This window comes from Bidens hawaiensis, unplaced genomic scaffold, assembly GCF_021521415.1.
Source record: "Bidens hawaiensis isolate Kalapana, Puna unplaced genomic scaffold, B.hawaiensis_p1.1 tig00024624_1, whole genome shotgun sequence".
NCBI classification, from domain to species: domain Eukaryota; kingdom Viridiplantae; phylum Streptophyta; class Magnoliopsida; order Asterales; family Asteraceae; genus Bidens; species Bidens hawaiensis.
This window is the reverse complement of record NW_027493889.1, coordinates 328,073-341,282: the sequence shown is the minus strand read 5'-3', so window position 1 is coordinate 341,282 and position 13,210 is coordinate 328,073. Positions and strand designations below refer to the sequence as shown.

Sequence of the window (13,210 nt, the reverse complement as noted above, 5' to 3'; positions counted from 1 at the left end):
ATTATTAGGAATAATCATTTGGTTATTCAATAAATTCACATCATTGACTCGGTATGGTCTAACCGGTCATGCCATTAGATAATCATGATTCATAAACTTCAGGTTTATGATCGTATATGTATTATGCTTCTATAATACAAAATTATAAATATGAGAGAACATTGTACTGTCGTTTCAAACGATGATGTGATTTCACTTTTATATTTTCATATTTTGTCCTCATATATAATCAATCCCTTTGCCACTTCTGTTGGCCAGTCTCATTATTAGCATAAATATCATTAAAATTTTGATAGTTGATCTTATGATTAACATGACCATCATTACAATAAGCTCAACTATAGCCGAGATCACTATCTTTACAACAATCAATTTATATCACATTCACTCTAGGGAATTGAGTAAAACCATACAATTCAACGACTTTCGTTATTTTCTCATACATATGTGTATGTGAAGTTGCGTCAAGCCTTCTATACTCTTTAAACACTTGCTACTTCAAGAGTATATTTCACGCGTATCAAATGGAAGATTGCTTTAACTACTTTTTTTCCTTATAATTAATCTTTTCTTCACATAATATCAACAGAGAAATAATTACATGACATTTCTAGAATAAGATTTATCGGTCTTAAATCTCATGACCTTTAATTAATAATGAGATTTAAGGAATATGACAAATCAAGATCTAAGCATATTTCTACTCTATCACTAGAGAGATAATAAAAGACAACTCTTATCATATATTCAATTCGACACCGTCTATGCAAACACATAATAGCATGCCATAAAATTAGAATATAATACACCATGTTACAGCATGTAATCGTATTAAAGCAGTTATTATAAGAATGAAATATGTTGTTTTCCTTCTTTAATCAATCACAAGCCAAGATTTATAGCTTATCTATTAATCTAGCATGTTAAACCAGATGTGTATCTTACATCAAAATACAAATACACCTTGCTTTTAAAATAAAACAATTGCATGTGCAATTATCATATTAACAATGTAGACTTCAAAAGGCTATCTAAATAATAAACTACACAATGTAAGAATTTAATACATGCTACAACATGTATATAAACCAATAGAATTGATCTCTTTTACTTTGTAAATATTGGTTTGAAACTAAAATAGTTTGCGTTCATTTAAACAAATATAAATTTGAAATTTGTTTAAAACAAATTATTTGAATCTATAAATTGTATGTATATTCAATCAATAAGTATGTAAAAGATCGACACATCTCATCTGCATTCTCTCTAAATACAAATAAATCAACAGGGTTTTCAAATAAGGTTCTTTTCAATTTCAATTATCATAAGATTAATATTATTTTGATAGTTTTACTAAATTGTTAATAATATTCATAACCTAGTAGATCGAAGTAAACTCAAAAATCGCTTATAAATATAATTTAGGATAATATATATTAAACTTTCATACCGAATGTAACATATCAATTCGGTTCATATTATTTGATATAAACAAATCGAAGCATATAACTATAGCATAAACACGATGACACATTTGCATACATAATTCAAAGACAAAATTTCATCTACCTAAATATTTATGTAACGCTATGATTTTTATTCTAGCAACTTGATTTATTATCAACTTTAATATAAGGATCATAAAAATATTAATTTTTATGTGTAGAATAATTGCAACAAGTTATAATAATAGTGTGACAATAAAAGCTAAAAACTAACTATAAGCTTCTAAACAAATAATAAACATTATATCGAGCCATCGGTTTAAAATTGTAAACTATATATCAGAATAAAATACCTTTTTCTTTGCAAAACATTATATCCATGTTTAGTGGAGTTAATTTAGAAACAAATTTGAAATATAATTGAATTCTTTTTTTCTAATAAAAATCGAAAAGCATAAACGTAAGTTAAAAGGTATTAACTATCAAATTGATTTTAAACAATCTTTTTAATTTGATATATTTTTCGTTCCGGAAGGAACTTATTTTCAATCATACTTTTTTTTCTCTTTATGACTTAAATTTCTTTTTAAAAAATTAACATAAATTAATCAAGGTTTAATTTCTTGAACAATACATGATTTCTAACTGTTTTGGAAAAAATAAATATCGGTCTCCATTCAAGTCAATATAGTTTATGTTTACAGAATAAAAACAATGATAAGTTGATTATACAATACTGACTTACCTGATGATGATGCCATCAATCCAACACCAAAAGCAATTCGTGCTGATAACGTGTTGTGAAACAAGCCTAATAGCTTAACATATGAGAAAGAGATGTAGGGAGAAATATGAAGATTTCATTAATCAATTGTAAAATACAATGAGATACAATAGAATATTATATAAGTATGGGAAAACTTGGAGAAGAAGCCAAATCTATTTTAGGTGTTGATAACAATAATAATTATTATTCATAACAATTATTTATATCTAACTGATATAAAGACCAACCATTCTCTACAGCTAAGCTAAGAACAACTCTAATAGTTATCATCTTAACAATAGGAGAGAAAGTCTCTTCAAAGTCAACACCTTCTTTTTGATTGAAACCCTTGGCTACTAACCTAGCTTTATATCTTTCAATTTCACCATTTGATTTATATTTTATTTTGTATACCCACTTACAACCTATTGGTTTTCTATTAGAGGGTAAATCTACAAGCTCCCAGGTATTATTTCTATTAAGAGCGTTCATTTCTTCATTCATTGCTATAGTCCAATTATTATCAAGTATAGCATGCTTATATAATTTTGGTTCAACACTTTTATTTAGTGTAGACACAAAACAGAAACTATCTTTAGACAGATTAGAGCAATTTAAAACTTTTTCTAACCCATGTTTAACCTTTCCCTCAACCACATAGTCTTGTAATTTCCTAGGTAAGCTAGATGTTCTAGTTAACCTCCTCACAGTTGTTGGTATACTAGTCTCACTATCCTCAGCATTATGATTAACTTCATTATTATTAATAACTAGTATCTAGACCCGTCGTGTTGCGGCGGGCGGTGTTAAGTTGGGAAAAAAACGAACGCGTGTCTCCGAACGTGTCTAAAAAGTTGAGACTCCGAACGTTTCTAAAAAGTTGAATGTATAGTAAATTATCAAGACAGTAAATGGTCATTTAGACCGCCTCTCAGATCAAGGTCACCTCGTCATCATCGAGTTAAATATCATTTTTCAAATGAGATAGTTGTCCAGATGAAGTTTTTGTCCAGATGGAGTTTCAAGGGTAAGTTAGGTGTATCATTTTAATAGCTTGGCATTTCTTCATCAGCTAATAAACATATAGGCTATGAACCCACTCTAGCATGTTTACAAAGCAAGGAATACAGTGCAAATGCGTCACCTTTACCATTATCATATCATCAGCTTTGAGCACAGTAAAGAAATATTTCAACAAAGATATTAAAGTTGAAGTCCTAAAAATAAGAGATGGTGTCTCAAACATTTCTTCATTGTCTCTAAATGTTTAATATTTCTGCAAATGCACTTTGAACACATGTAAGGGTTATGTTCTCAAGTCTTCATAAATTCCAGATGAGTATTATCTAATGATTAATAATTTAAGCAATTATAAGACACCCATTTCGGCTCAACACCGCCGCTGCGAACACATTACCAGCCACCGGACCCCACTGTCTCCGGCAACGGCTCGTTGCTCAAATGGAGGTTTATATGAATCTAACCTCATCATCATAACCCATATCACAATCAAAGTGAAACATATTTAACAAAGAAGGCATCGTACAACAGATCTACAGCAACCATGGAAACGACCGGTGGTGGACAGGCGCCAGTCTCCGACGATGCCGTCGCCAAGGGTTCCAAAATGAAACCCGACAACAATTTAAATCGGAGCCAGAGGCATGGCACATTGCCATCGTCGTGGGCTATGTAATTTTGTGGTTCCATGAAACCACCGCTTAGGCTAAAACCTCCACCGCCTACGTTACTCAAGAAAAATAACAACATAATACCTAAAATCAGTAACCGGTGGTAGTGGATTTGACGGATGATCATGGAACCGGTGGCGGTAGATTTGAAGGATAAAAGAGAGAAGCGGCTGATTGTGGCACCGGGGGTGGTAGTAGACCTGAAAGATGAAATTAGAGAGGAATATGCATGAATGAAGTGAGAGGAGAGGATGGTTGAACTGACAGGGAAGCATGTGCAGTAGATCCAACACACGTGTATCGTAACCGAGGTAATGAAAACTGTACAACAAACCAAGCTAATTGTACAATAAAATGAAGCCAAATAAAATGAATAGTGTTTATGAGTGTGAAGAGAAAGTTGTAAAATTATATATATAATAATTAACATCATGAACTACCTCACTAGTCGATGTATCCTGGTTACAAGGTTGCTGAACTATGACATCCCACATCAGTTGGGGAGGAGAACTAAGCCTTCTTTATAAGGAGGTGGATACCTTCCCCATCATAACGCGTTTTGGGCGCTTAATAGTAGTGGATGAGAGGAGAATTCCATAATTAAGCGTGCTCATGTGGAAGTAGTATCAGAATAGGTGACTTTCTGGGAAGTCTTCACCTTAGTAACCAAAAGCAAATCAGTGAGGCGATGGTGGTACGTCCCGGCAAAAGTGGACAATATTATGATGCGGCGGTAGCTGAGCTGTTACATGAACACTATTAGCCTCACTTGCACCCGCAGGAATATCACCATGTGGCTGTTCACGGTCTATACTTTCTAAACCAATCCCCTCCTCATCACTGGGATTTGGGTCACTTGAAAAACAATCAATGTCATCATATTTGTCAAAAAAAAAAGTTTAAATGATTTATTGTATTATCAGTGTGAGAATTAGTAAGTTTTAGGGCAGAACTATCTTTAAAAAGATAAACAGTTTCATAAAATTTTATATCCCTTGAAAACACAACTTGTTTAAGATCTAGATTCCACAATTTATAACCTTTTTTTGAATTTGAATATCCTAAAAAAAAACACATTTATTAGCCCTAGACTCAAACTTATTAGTGTTGTTTAAAACAGTACAAAAACATAAACACCCAAAATTTCTCAAGCGCCCTAGTGAGGGTTTAAAACCAAAGAATCGTTCATATGGAGACTTAGCATTTAAGACTGATGAGAGAGTCCTGTTAATCAAATTTGTGGCCGTTAGAATGCATTCAGACCAAAACTTGAGGGGAACCCCCATTCAAACAAAAGTGACCTAGCAACATTAAGAAGATGTGTATGTTCCATTTTGTTGGGTTGTGTACGTGCAGGTGGTTTGATGAATAATACCATTTAATCTAAAAAAATTTTGAAGTTGTCCGTTTATAAACTCAATACCATTATCACTGCGAAATGTTTTTACAATTGTTTGAAATTGATTTTTTAACAAGTTAAAAAATGTTTCAATATCAGTAAAAAATAAATAGAAAATAAAAAGAAATTAATAAACTCGAGCTTTAAACCAGTTGAGCTCAATCTTGATTTTTCAGTCCAATAAAGAAATTTTTTTTAACGGCCAACAACAGATAATTGTCTCGGTATCCCTTACGGGGTGACCCGATAGCAAAAGTCGCCACCAGCTGGCCCAACCCAGTCGCATGTAGCCCTTTAAACACCTCCAAGTTATCTTCAGTTTCGGGGAAAATCCACCTGTCTGAAGGTCCACTTGTGGTAAAACCCGGATGCCCTCAGGACCAAACCGGGAACTCAGGTTTCCTATCACTACACCAAATTAACGGGTAAATTTGTTAAAAAAGAAAAAAAAAAAACAAGCATAAGTCCTATGTCCGTACAGGTATATATAAAACAAACATTTGCGGTTTGTTACAAACTTACATGCTAATTTTCTATCATGCAACGAATCAACCGTCTGCGACTGCTTCCAAATTTCAAAGTGAAGACAAACGTTAGGAACAATAACATTAATTCCGCTATCAGTTTCCTAGTCACAAATCAATCGAATTACAGCAAACACTTGCCGGCTTCAACAAGACAACTCATTTTTCTTACCTCGTATATATCATTAAACACATTGATATCTCAAACATGTCTTCTTCGAACATAACCACGCTCTCAAGATCATTCCAGAACACGTACACAAAAGATTTTTTTATCAGCTGATGTGTATCGAATTCGGGTTTCGTGAAGTTTGAAAGAAAGAACAATGCGTCGTGTACTTGAAGGTAATTTTATCTTGAACAATTGTTTAAAAATGCTAACTATTTCTCTTTGGCTTTTTAACCGGTGTGCATCAATGGATTTCGGGCTGTAAACAGCTGAAGTTCGTTTATGTTCATTTGTTTAATAAATGAACTAGGAATTCACGTTCGTTCAGTTGTGTCGTGAGCGTGATCCATTGATCGATGTTTGTTAATTTTTGTTCATTAAAGGTTTTTAATATTTTTTAATGAAATGAGAAAGGTTTAAATTTTTGGAGTTAATATTGAGTTTATCTATCTAGTTGTTTAAAGTCATTAAGTGTAAATAGTGTGTTTATGTTTTGAGTTTAGTATAAATAGTTTGATAAGGTTAATGGGTTGTTTGTGTGGGCCAAGTGTTAAGTTTTACATAATAAAGTAAAAAGTTGAGGGAGTTGTTCAAATTGTGTGTTCTCGTGTTTGATTATTGGGGTCTGATTTCCAATTTAATGAGTTTTCTAATCTTATCATATATATTTAAGCAAAATTATAAACTATCGAACAAAATTATAAATGAGTATCATGCGATTAACTTATATGTAAATTAACATATGAACGTGAATGTTAAGAAAAAAAAAGCACCAACACCAACTTGGTAGCTGGTAGCCGGATCGAACCGTAGACCTTAACCATTCTCGGTTAGCTATCTAAAATAAACATTGTTTGTCTTCGATGTGTTCATGAACCTTCATTTTCTTATAAATGAACGATATCGAATAAGAAATTTCATTCGGTTAGGTATTCGTAAACCATTTGCTTGTCCAATGAAAGCTTAACGGACGAATGTGAACAAGACCTTGTTCGGCTCATTTTGGTTCGTTACAGTCCTAGTTTTTTTTTTTTGTTGTTTTTTTAGCATTATGATATTAAAGCTTGTTGAAAAGAAGATATGATTTGATTATGTTTTTTGCTTGATACTAATGTTGTAAAGTTTGTGAATGCAGCTGCATATCCGGTACCATTGGTGCTTAATCAAGAAAGATCTGGGGGGCGTCAGTCTACAGCTATCTTGTTGGTCCTTCTGGTGGCATTGATTATGCTTCTGAGTTTGCTGATTCTTGTATTTGTCTATCTGAAGTTTATCAAACCAGCACAGTTGAAGAAGTCGGGAAAGCGGAAAAACAATAAAAACAGCGGAAAAGGTCATTGCTTTTTGAGTATTTTAGATTTACTTATGAAAGGCCGATTCGGGTTAGGTTTTATCTTTAACGGGTCAAAAAAGTAAATTCAAAATATAATAAGAAAATGCTTGGTAAGTGATGGTTTGAATGGGTCAAATGAGTTCAAGGTCACCCGAAGTGTACATTCAATGCATAAGACCTCTCTAAGCTATACTTTAAGGTTGTTCAAACTTCAAAAAGCTCGCTGCTTGCTTGAAATTGGCTCGTTGTAAACAAGCTGAGCCGAGATCCTGAGCCAAGGTCAGCTCAGCTGGTTCGCTCGTTTAATTTATGGCTCATATATTTAAAAATATATAGATAAATAAATGAAACGCCCTGTTTGCGGGCGCGCATATAATGTATATATGTGTGAACCCTCGGGTGGGCAAAAGTGAAATTGCACTAATTTTGACGTTATTTTACTAATCTCGTGAAAATAACGTTAAAATTGACGAAAGGTCAATCAGGCATCATGTGGTGGCGTTGATAGCCGAAAGACAAGGGTACATGCACCAATCGACCGGTGTGCCAATGGTTGAGGGTTATGTGCCTTATGTCCAAGGCTTGATGCAAAACTACTATCGTGCCGGGGGTCTCACCGGAAGCAGCCTCTCTATTCCTACAGGGTAGAGGTAAGGTTGTCTACATCTTACCCTCCTTAGACCCTACCATAGTTTTGCTATTGGTGGGATATACTAAGTACGATGATGATGATAGATAAATAAATGAATAAATAACAAGCAAATTCCAAATTTTAGTATATTGAAAATTCTCTTGATATAGAAAAATCCAAAAAATATTGAAAATTTTGTTTGGCTTGTTTAAAAGTAAATCCCAGATTCTAATATATAAAAAATACAACCCTAATTTTAATATATATGAATTATGAATCATGTAGTTTATAAATTATGCAGTATGTGTATGCTACAAATATTATATCTAGTTTTTATATATAACAATATGTGTGAAAATTACAAAATGATAAAAATAAGCAAGCCGGTTCGATGATCCACAAGCTTGCTTGAGGTAACATTTCAGCTCGTTAACATAAACGAGCCACGCCCAAGCTCACCCTGATTCGACTCGACTAACTCGTTTACCAAACCATATTTAAGGTGCGCATTATTCATAAAGTGTTTCCGTCCAACCTGATTTGGCTCGACCCATATTGACCCGGACAAAAATTTACATGTTTTGCTTGTTACCTAAGTTGCGCATTTTGTCACTTCTATTATTTTTATGATTTGCAATGGTTTAGCCTAATGCTATTATTAAAAATGTCAAATTAATCAAACCTTCGTTTATCGCATTGTAGACCCGAAAGATTATTTGAGTGGGAATCTTCGGACAATAAACTATTTTAGTTTCCAGGCACTAAAGAAGGTAACTAAAAATTTCAGTGAGTCTAATCTTCTTGGTAAAGGCGGATTTGGGCCACTTTATCTGGTATGTATCCCACATTACCTTCTTTTATAAAGTCCAAAATTGTGTACTCATAAATGCCAATAATTAATGAAGAAGTGTCAAAGTTTTGACCCGTTTACTTGTAAACGGACCATTTTGAGTTATGTTTTATCTCTAATGGGTAATGGGTCAAAGAGGTTGGTAAAATAAATAGCTTAAAGACCGGAAGTTGTCTAAAAGTGTATATTCTGATAGATAGAACCTCATAAGCCATTTTATTAAAAAGGATATTTTATTATCATAATAATATAGATTTTGTAATCATATATAATGCTTTAATTTTTTATAAAAGGACCTGATCTTATTTTGATCCGTTATCCAACCCACCGACCTCTAATAAGATTAGGGGTGTTAAACTGGTCGTGTTAGTGGGTTGAACCCGAAATATCACACAAACCAGAAAATCATGCCACACACATTAACCAGACACAGCATGTGTATTCACGGGTTGACATGAACACGACTCGTTTAACCCGAAATTTTTTATTTATTCGTATTTTTGCATATTTATAATTTAAAATTCTAAATTTTGCATATTATTTTTATTCTTTTGTAGCAGTTATGTTTAAAACATGCCCATTTATTATTAAACTCCAAACTTTTGGCATAATGACACCCAAACCAGTTTAAGTTATTACATAAACACATTTATAAAAAATAAAAAACGGGCTAAACGGGCCAACTCATGAATCAGCCGGTTTGACCCAAACACGGCCTTTTAGACCAAAATAATAAGACTAAACCAATACATGCGAAATTCATTTGGTGTCGTTACTGTCATAAATTAACATTCTTAATGACGTTTAAGTGGTTTTTATAGGGTAAACTAGAAGATGGTCAACTTGTTGCAGTAAAACAACTGGCCCTTGAAAAATCACAACAAGGGGAAGCAGAGTTTCTTGCAGAGGTGAGAATGATCACAAGCATACAAAACAAGAATCTTGTTCGGCTTCTCGGTTGTTGTTCTGAAGGGCCTCAAAGGCTACTCGTGTATGAATACATGAAGAACAAAAGTTTGGATCTCATTATATATGGTACGTGCATTTATGTTTTATCTCTAACGGGTTAAACGGGTCAAATAAAAAAAATAGTGTTTGGTCAAAAGATTGTTGTCTTTGTGCAAGATTTGACATTTTTAGTTCTCAAAACTTTCAAAGTTATAATAATTGATTATATTGATATTGTCACAAGATTCCCTTCTTATTTATGTGTATCAAATTTTTATACATATTACTAATTACTGAACCATAACTGGAAAAACTGACTTAACCGAACCGAAATATTACCAAACCCAGTAAAAGCCAATGGTTTGGTTCGGTTTTTGGTTTTGCAATCAACAAAAGAAAAAAAAAAGAAAAGAACTGAGCGAACAGTAACCGAAAAAACCTGACTTTAAGTCATTTAAAAGAAATCAATGAACTGTGTGGTCCAAAACGTTTAGGTCCAGATGTGTATTAATCAATTAATTATTAAAAAAAAAAGATTTAGGCCTAGATTCATTACTGGTCCATTTTCTGGCCGATATTTTTTAAACCAAATAGTAAAACCAAAAATAACCGAAACCCAACAAAACCCATTGTAAAAACCAAAAAACCGAAATTGAACGGTTTTCAAAAACTAAAAAGCCAAACTTTCGGTTTTTGCTTTGATTTGAGCCCAAAACTGACCTATGCATAACCCTACTAATTTTTTTTAATAAATAGTACCACGTGATCCAAAAATTATACATTTTCAGTAATACCCAATAGTAAGAGTACACTTTGGGCAACTTTTGACCCTATCGACCCGTTTCCTTTTCAGCTAATTTATTTTTACCAATTTGACGTGTTAGAGAAGAACATAACCCAAATGAACATCACCACATCTATTCATGTTACCTTTTTAAAAAAAAATGTGTTTCTAATTATGTTTTCTTTGTGAACAGGAAAAACCGATCTGTATCTCGACTGGAACACTCGGTTCCAAATAATATTAGGCATTGCTCGAGGCTTGCAGTACTTACATGAAGATTAACACCTTCGGATCGTTCACAGAGATATAAAAGCTAGCAATATTCTTCTGGATAACAAGTTTCAACCCAGAATTGGCGATTTCGGGTTGGCCCGGTTTTTCCCAGAAGATCAAGCTTATCTTAGCACAACATTTGCTGGAACACTGTAAGTCTTCATTCAGTTATAGGTGTCCACATCGCAAAATGGTGGGCCCGGTGGTTGGGTAGTTGATGATATTAATATTCACAAAGTTTTGTTATTTTCCATAAAAAACATGAAACGGTCAGACTGGTAAACTTTGGGTTGGCGGGTTGAACTGTGCAATCAGAACACGACTCGTATATTTATTCATGTCAAAAACATTAACCCTGACCCATACACACTTGACATCTTGTAACCTGAATATGGCATGTTAAACTCATTTATCTAAACATGTCAAATGGGTTGACGGGTGGCAATCAAATTGTAAACGTGTTAATTGGGCTGGTGGGTTGTAAAATATAGATTCAACAGGCTAGCGAGTCGATATGTATATGAAACTGGTTGGTGGGTCAGCCATTAAACAATTTTGGGCCATATAAATTTTTTCGCATTTTGACCTGTTACTCTCTAACCTCATGTTGGTTGTACACGATTAGATATACAACATTTCTTATAATATGGTCTCGAATATAATGTTTGTTTGCCTTTTTGTAGAGGCTATACGGCGCCTGAATATGCAATTAGAGGACAGCTATCCGAAAAGGCTGACATTTATAGCTTTGGAGTTCTTGTGCTTGAAATCATAAGCTGCAGGAAAAACACCAATCTTAACTTGCCATTAGAAATGCAATACCTCCCTGAATATGTAAGTTTTCTTAACATTGAATGTATACGGAAAAAGAAATTCAAAATGCAGGTAATCGATTATTTTGACCCATTTACATGAAAAACGGGCCAGGTTAACGACTTTAACGGATCATTTTAAATACTTACCTGAAAAGTGAAGTGGGCTAAAGGGAACAGTTATTCAAATGGTGCATGCACCCTTGTCTTTCGGCTATCAACACCACCACATGATGCATGATTAACCTTCCGCTACTTTTAACGTTATTTTCGTGAAATTAGTAAAATAATGTCAAAATTAGTGCAATTCCAATTCTGTCCCCCCCCCCGGTCCCACATGTATGTACATTATATGCTCACACCACAAGCAGGGCGTTTAATCCATTAAAAGTACATTTTGGGAGACTTTCGACCCGATTGACCCGACCCGTTTCCATTTTACTGAATATTCCAGTAATGATAAATGATAAAACATAACCCGGGTCAACCTGTTCACATGTAAAACAACCCATGGTTATAAATTATGAAGCTTTTTTTTTAATGTTTTTCAAGATTCTTTTTCTTGATGATTACTAAGTTTATTATTTTTCAAACCATTGCAGGCTTGGAAGCTATACGAACGGTCGAAAATGATCGATCTTGTAGACCCACGAATGCGAAGCGCATGTTTTATAGAAAAAGATGTCATGCAAACAATCCATGTGGCTTTATTGTGCCTTCAAGCTCAAGCAAACATAAGGCCACCCATGTCAGAAGTTGTAGCAATGCTGACGTGGAAGGTCGAAATGGTAAAATCGCCATCAAAACCGAAATTTTTAGAGCGAAAAAACCGGTGGAAAAATGAAAAGCATTCATGGGAAACTGTTTCTGCTGATTTTCCTTCAAATCTTGAAAGTGAGTCACCTTCTTTAATACCACCTCCAAATTCAAGAGATTTTACTGCCAGCCACAGCTTTTCAGGAACAATGGTGAATGTCTAGTATACATATTTGTTGTTTTTATATGTATAAATATGAGTTTTTTTTAATGATTTTTTTTTTAGTATAGAAAAATATGTGAATAGACTATATAGATTTTGGGCATGTAATGAATAAGGGGTAAGAGGAAACTCTTATTAACCCAAAGATTGTTTCAACTCTTTTTTATGCCAATAAAGGACTGCTATTTCTGTATTTTGTTGGCCTTTTTGTAGATATAATATTCTCTATTTCAATCACTCTTTTATTTTTGGAAAATTAGAAATAAATAATTTCACCTTTAAAATTCACTAGCAACGGTCCCACCTTTTAACTATTTTTGTCTCACTGGTCCTCCGTTAAAAAATACTTAACGTCGTTATGTTTTTTCTCTGGTTTCAAACCGATGTTTTTGGGCTTTTGACCGAAGAATGATACGAGTCGACTGATATAAAACTTATCTCGAAACGGTGATTCAAATGGCTTGATTTTTGTTAACCAGAAATTCAAGCACCCGAATTGAAACATTGTTTCGTCGTTTGGATCACCATTTCGAGATAAGTTTTACATCGATCGACTCGTATCCTTCTTCCGATCAAAAGCCCTAAAACATCGAGTTGAAACTAGGA

At 33.6% G+C, this 13,210-nt stretch overlaps 2 protein-coding genes across 2 annotated transcripts; both read left to right on the top strand.

Moving 5' to 3' along the window:
• Positions 1-6,151: 6,151 nt before the first annotated feature.
• On the top strand, positions 6,152-12,668 carry LOC143569643 (G-type lectin S-receptor-like serine/threonine-protein kinase At1g61390). The gene is made up of 7 exons (XM_077055507.1): positions 6,152-6,170; positions 7,130-7,327; positions 8,661-8,791; positions 9,630-9,843; positions 10,734-10,965; positions 11,497-11,647; positions 12,228-12,668. Exons 1-5 carry the CDS (start codon positions 6,152-6,154, stop codon positions 10,820-10,822), a joined length of 651 nt encoding a protein of 216 aa, XP_076911622.1. The 3' UTR covers positions 10,823-10,965; positions 11,497-11,647; positions 12,228-12,668.
• LOC143569642 (cold-responsive protein kinase 1-like) lies at positions 11,004-12,605 on the top strand. The gene is made up of 3 exons (XM_077055506.1): positions 11,004-11,023; positions 11,497-11,647; positions 12,228-12,605. Exons 1-3 carry the CDS (start codon positions 11,004-11,006, stop codon positions 12,603-12,605), a joined length of 549 nt encoding a protein of 182 aa, XP_076911621.1.
• Positions 12,669-13,210: the final 542 nt, after the last annotated feature.